A 6,960-nucleotide genomic window follows, 5' to 3' on the forward strand; every position below is an offset into this window, starting at 1 on the left:
GTACAAAGACATGACCATGAAATACCTGTTATCTTAGAGAATAAAACTCTGACTTAGAGAGAGACCCACAGGTTCATACAGTAAAGAAAGTAATCTCAGATTCAACAAGGGTCATAGAGACTCAGATCCTTAGGGTAATTACAGAAACTTCAATTGTAAAGCCCCAGAAAGTTATGAATTCATGATGCAGGTCATCATCCTCTCGTGTTCTCATGAACCCCAACTGATATTTTTTCCCACACCAACAAAAAGATGTCTGTTTAAACTAAAAGACATTTAACTAAAAAGCATGTTAAGAGTGTCTGCGCGTTAGCCGTTGGGAGCGGAGGCATGGTGAGTGCGGCTACTCCCCCTCCTGCCCCCCAATACCCTCTGGATCCCACTCCGTGGCCCGGCCGGGCCGTGGTCTTGTCTTTCCCTTGGCCCTGGTGGGGAACTCTCTTCTGGCCTCCTTTTCCCTTCCTGCCCCCGGTGCCCCCACCTCCACCACCACCTTTGCCGCCGCCGCCTCAGCCCCGGTGGGGCCTGCTCTCCCTGCGCCCGGCCCGGAGCCTCGGCGTCCCCACTGTGGCCTGGCCCCCCGAGCGCGGGGACCCCGTTGCTTGGTCAATCCCCTGGTCTGTGGCCGGGCCCTTCCCTGCCCGGCCTGCCGGCCGCCCAGTGGCCACCCGGCCCCCAGCCCGGCCCATCGCCCGGCCCGCCTCCTCCCGACCCGCTGCTCCCTCCCTTCCCCCTGCCGGGATCTGGTCGGCCTACTTTCCCCCACCCCAGGCCAGGCCAGTACCATCAAGAAGGCAAATCTGGGCTCCGCCCCACCAAGAAAGAAGATGGGACCCAAACTCGAACTCACAGAGGACCAGAAACAAGAAATTAGAGAGGCATTTGATCTCTTTGATACAGATGGAACCGGGACAATAGATGTTAAGGAGCTCAAGGTGGCCATGAGAGCTCTGGGCTTCGAACCCAAGAAAGAAGAGATCAAAAAAATGATATCTGACATTGACAAGGAGGGGACGGGAAAAATCAGTTTCAATGACTTCTTGGCTGTGATGACTCAAAAAATGGCTGAAAAGGATACCAAAGAAGAAATTCTGAAGGCTTTCAGACTCTTTGATGATGATGAAACCGGAAAAATCTCCTTCAAGAACTTAAAACGTGTGTCCAGAGAGCTAGGGGAAAACCTCACTGATGAGGAACTGCAGGAAATGATTGACGAAGCTGATCGAGATGGAGATGGAGAAGTCAGTGAACAGGAGTTCCTGGGGATCATGAAAAAGACCAGTCTCTATTGAGGTCAATCTCTTCCCCTTTTGCAGGCACATACAAATAGATTTTCTGGTTATGAAGGTTCCTTGTTTTCATTTTTTGAGGCATCACTACAGTACATAAAGGCTGATTTTCCCCTTCCACTAATTTATCTAGAAAATTACATTGGCAAATACTTGACTCAGTTGTACGTTTTCTAAAGAATTCTAAAAACAGTTCTAGACAAAATGCCTTGTCAATGAATTTTCCAATTTGAAACCTACTAGGCTTAAGGTTGGGGGCCTGGAACTCCTCTCCGCCCACCCTTTTGCCTGATATCTCTTCTTTCATTCATTAATATTACACCAAACCCCAGAGCAAAATTCAAGTGTTACGTCCACCAAAGTGGGAACAAAGAATATCTCCTTTAAGGTGCTGGTTCCCTTATCACCTTACTTCCATCATCTCTTCCCCCCTGCCATGCTCAGGTGTATGATACAGCAGGACCGTGTGATTGGCTTGTAGGCCACCATTCCAGGCCATTTTCCCCCTCCCTCTTCCATTCACCCCTTTGATTTTCATTGACTTAGCTCTTTGAAGAAGAAACTAGAGTACCAACTTCTTTGTTGTGTCTGGAAGCACACTGACATATGTATTGTCTTGTGGAGGGCTTAGAATGTTCCATAGTATCATCCTCTCCAGTCATTGCTGGGGTAGCTGCATCTAGCTCATCCACTTTGAGTGTCATCCTGGCAAATGCTCTTTCCTTTTCCCAGGCCAGGCCACCAAATGAAAAAAGCTAAATGTAATGTTAGCCTAAGAAAATCATAAATAGCATAGGTTGGCTTAATACTAATGTTTAAAAACACACACACACAAATAAGCATTTCCTTAGTTCATAAGCTTTAAGGGCTTAGTTGCTTTGAAAATTGGGGTGGGTCATGTTTCAAGTACTTAGCAAAGCCGTTTTCCCTTTTCCCTGCTTGGATGGAAGGGAACTGGCTGTTGTTGTCTTCATTAGAAATCTAATGTAACCGTGGCCATTTTCTACTGATTTTGTCACAAGTTCCTCTTTACTGGTTAGCTCTAAGAACCTTTGGTTCTTATTAATTAGTCCATGACTTTCTTCTCTGATGTATGGACACTGACAACTAAGTGTCCCACATGGGTATTTTGACACACTGCTTTGTAACTCCCAGTGGTCTGTTCTGTGTTGATGCTATTTGTTTTCTTTGTTGTGAATAAAGTCTTTCTTGTTTAAAAAAAAAAAGCAGGTTAAACTAAATTATATGGATGATTCCTGCCATATACCTAGGAATGTACCTCTGTATAAGTTAGAATACCATGTGAAAGAAGAATTTGTGGCCAAGGAACTCACATAGGAAGCATACAGAAAAGTTGCAAGTGATCAGGGCAATGTTCACAGGAGAGAGCCCATGTATAGGTAACACATGTGTCTAAGGGCTACACATATCCAGGGTTATTCACACTCTTCGGCCAGCATCCTATCTAAAATACCTCTGTACATCCAATACTATCAAGTACTTCTTTGAAAAGCCACTGATATCATCCATTCATCAGTCTAATAAATCTATGGGCTACAAGTTGATTGTGTTCACTGTTAAACGATTCTCTTCATTTCTGTCAGCTGCTAGTCCTCCATCTGATTTTCATCTACTGATTTTTTTTTAAACTGGGCTACTCTCTGTAGATCCTACCTTGACCTTTGATGTCATCTGCTGGGTTTCCACAAAATGGAAACTATTACTTGGCTTGCCCTATTGAAAGAAGGGTTTCAAAGAGTTAAATTAACATTAGATTGTAAGCTCCTTGAGGCCAGGAACTGTCTTAAGCCTCTTTTTTTATTGCCTGGCACATAATAGATATTTAATAAATGTTGATTGATTGATTAGAATCAGACCACAGCCTAGGGACCATTTTAGCTTATATGATTCAAGCCTAGCCATCCAGTCCACCAAAAACATGCTTAAGCATTAAATCTGTCTTGTAACCTCCTGTGCTTCTGCCATAACTGTCATTTCCTGATCTCTGCCTTCTACATTGGTTGGGTTACTGGGGTAAAATAAGCCTTTTAAACTCCACTCAAGCTTTCCTCAATTCTTATGAATAAGCCACAGAACTTCCTTAGCAAGACTGAAAAGGGACAAATTTTGATGACTTCTGTCCTATTCACCTCTCTCTACCTTCCCAGAAACATTTATAAACTGCCCCCAGCCTGAGCTTTTCAGCCTCAGGATTTCTCTTGTTGAGCTGCCTCCATTTTAATCTGTGTGTGACCTAAGCCAGTGAAATAACTGCATAATTGGAACCACTGTTAGGAGAACACAGCAGTCTATTAGTTATGTGACTTTGGGCAAGTCACTTCACTTATCTGGGTTGTAGTTTCTCCCTCTTTAAAATGAGGTGGTTCTGATTAGATCAGGAGTTCTTAACCTTTTTGTATACTAGGCACTTTTGGCAGTGTGGGGAATCCTATGGTTCCCTTCTCAGAGTAATTTTTAAATGCATAAAATAAAATACTTGAGATTATGAAGGAAAACAATAACACTGAAGTACATATTTCACATACTGCAGGTCAAGAACCCCTAGATTAGATGCTCTTTAATTTAATTTATCCCTCTTAATACCACAAACCTCCTGAATTATTTATGAACATATGTGGCTTGGTGTCATGAAGTTTAGAGCTAGAAAAGATCTTAACCGTCATGTAGTTCAATTCACCAGTTTTGCAGATGAGAAAACACTGTCCAGGGAGGTAAAATATTTTGCCCAAAGTAAGATAACTAACAAGTAGCAGATGTAAGAATTTGAATCCAAGTCCTCTTACTCAAAATCCAGAGTTCAATCCACTATATTGTGTTGCCTGGTTTTACTTGGATATCAGGCTAAAAAGATTGTTCTGAGTCTTCATTCCCCTTGTAATTTTCAATATGTGAAGGAAAGATGACATTGAAATTCCTGATGTGCTGAAATTCAGTGTCAAATTATTTACTTTTGTAACATTGAGATTTTAGCATAAGAGGTTGGATTAAATTTAGAAGAATAGTACATTTAATTTAAGTTTAAAAATTTACATTTTATAAGGCATAATCAAAGTAATTACCTGAAAATTGTAGAGTTTTCTATTTATTTCCATGTGTAAGCAATTGACAAAAAAAGCATTAGCACTTGCCTATGTATTTCAAGTATATTTAAATTCATTGAGAAACATGCTACTGTATAATTTATATTCAATGACAGCTTCTCTATCACTAGATTATTTGTGATTTTGATAGAATTGAGGAATTCAAAATAAGGTAACTAACAATACAAGTTCTGCAATTTAGGAAAACAAATGCAGAGATACAGGGTTCTAACATTCACTGATAAAATTTAAATAAATTAGCATCTCACTGTAAGTTACATGATTATACAAATTAGTGAGTTTTACTAAGATGAAAAAGAAAAAAATAGATAATGATAATCGTTGTAAAAAAATTAAAAGGAAACACTGATATAATATTCATTAAAAAAGATTATTATAGGGGCAGCTAGGTTTTGCACTGGATAAAGCACTGGTCCTAGATTCAGGAGGACCTGAGTTCAAATCTGGCCTAAGACACTTGACACTTACTAGCTGTGTGACCCTGGGGAAGTCACTTAACCCTCATTGCCCCACCAAAAAAAAAATCTTCCAAACAATAATCCAAATAATCAAAGTTAAAATTTAAAAAATAAGACTCTTTTCTCTTAAAACATACAGATGATTTCTTAGCTAAAAATAAACCACATCACATTAAAATTGTTCAGACACTTACTAGTTGTGTGAACCTGGGCAAGTCACTTAACCCCAAATGCCTTAAACATAAAGGGACCATTATCCAGTCTTCCTGATATATATGATATATATCTTGCCACTGGACCTAGATGGCTCTGGAGGAGAAAGTGAGGTTGGTGACCTTGCACTGCCCTCCCTCACTTAAATCCAGTTCAGTGCAAGTCATGACATCACCCTGATGCCATGGTCCTCTTGATGAACAAAGGAAAAACAAGAAGTTCCACCCATAGCCAAAGGAATCCCCATTTTAACATATCTGACAAGTGGATATCTAGCATCTGCTTTGTGGTAAAAAGTTTTTTATCAGTCGGTTAGTGAATACGGAAAGATGCCAGTTTTTTAAAGGACCACCCTTTTGGGGAGGAGACAGACAGTCTTGTATGGGTTACGCACATCAGTCCGGCTGCCAAGCACTCCACTTCCGGGAATTGAGCTAAAAAGGCAAGGAGAGAACCGAAGTGGGATCTCTTGCCTGCTCTCCTGGTCCGATGACTGGCACGACACACAGACAGACACAGACTGGAGTTGGACGAGGTCCGGCTCGCCATTAGCAGCACGTGCTTGATTCGGCTCTCTCTGTCTCCCCAAAGGTGGCCTTGGGCTTTTGGTGACTTTTATACGGAATATAGAATAAGCTTAGACTTAAGACTATTTGTTTTGTATTTCTACTTTCCTATCCCTTTAATCAACATCACCTGGTAACTACCACACAATAAAGCTCTAACTATAGACCAGAGGTTTCTTCCATTTACTAGTCTAGGAGATAAATTAAGGGAAAGGTTAGGAAGGGGAGGTTAATCCTCAGTATCCAATTTTAAATCTCACAGCTTAAAGACCTCCAAGAAGAGGGATCTCTCTACTTCCTGAGTCAATCTATTCCAGGATGTGTTTCCTGGCATCAAGTAAAAGTTTGCCTCCTTAGAAAAACCCACAAAACTAATCCCTCCTCTGTAGAGTTGTTTAGTCATTTTTTCAGTCATGTCCAACTTTTCATGACTCCGTTTGGGGTTTTCTTGGCAAAAATACTGGAGTGGTTTGCCCTTTCCTTTTCCAGCTCATTTTACAGATAAGGAAACTGAGGTAAATAGGGTTTAAGTAACTTTCCCAGGGTAATAGAGTCCTCCAAATGTTTAAAGAAAATTCCTATGTAGTCCTTGAGCCTTTTCTTCTCCATGACAAACAGCCCCAGTTCCTTCAACTAATCCTCATAAAACATTTTAACCTTTATGCCTTAGTTTCTTTAACTATAAAATGAGACAGTTTGCCTGGAAAAGATGGATGATCTTGAGAAATATGTCTCTGTTACATTAGGGAAGATATAGTATTTAATGCACAGGACAGAAAAAATAACCCAATAATAAAGCCAGGGGGAATAAATATATTGTAGAATCTTAAGGGAATTGAAACCCACGTTATAAGGTCAGTGAGAAGAAGAATGTGACAGAGAAAAAGAAGACACTCAGAAAGGGAGAATTCAGACCCAATTACAAAGAAGGACCCCATGTTTCAAAGAACAATAAGGCACTTTTACAGATACTAGCAGATTTGAGGAAACCTATTACATTACTGGTTCTTAAAAGAAGAGATGGTGATAATTCCTTGCTAATGTTTACAAAGTCAGAACGATAAAGACAAGGGAGACGTGCTGTCTTCATAGAGGATTTATCAGGCATGCAATAGAGGGATGACCAAGACTTAGTATATCCAATGAGCTCTAAAAACACAAATAGTGCTGTAAGAAAAAACTTGCAGTTTCTGCCAAAGTTCTTACATAAATTTATGTTTGAAGTCCTTAAGAACTTCTTATGAAATTTTTTCACAGAACTATGCATATAATCTCTCATTTGATCCTCAGAACAACCATTTGAAATAGTTGT

At 40.5% G+C, this 6,960-nt stretch overlaps 1 protein-coding gene across 1 annotated transcript; it reads left to right on the forward strand.

The window, feature by feature from the left end:
- The first annotated feature begins 636 nt into the window (after window positions 1–636).
- LOC122729232 (centrin-2-like) lies at window positions 637–1,497 on the forward strand. Its single transcript, XM_043967973.1, has one exon. It carries the CDS (start codon window positions 828–830, stop codon window positions 1,290–1,292), a length of 465 nt encoding a protein of 154 aa, XP_043823908.1. The 5' UTR covers window positions 637–827; the 3' UTR covers window positions 1,293–1,497.
- The last annotated feature ends 5,463 nt before the right edge of the window (window positions 1,498–6,960 follow it).

The sequence above is a fragment of the Dromiciops gliroides genome, chromosome 5, assembly GCF_019393635.1.
Source record: "Dromiciops gliroides isolate mDroGli1 chromosome 5, mDroGli1.pri, whole genome shotgun sequence".
Taxonomy (NCBI): Eukaryota; Metazoa; Chordata; class Mammalia; order Microbiotheria; family Microbiotheriidae; genus Dromiciops; species Dromiciops gliroides.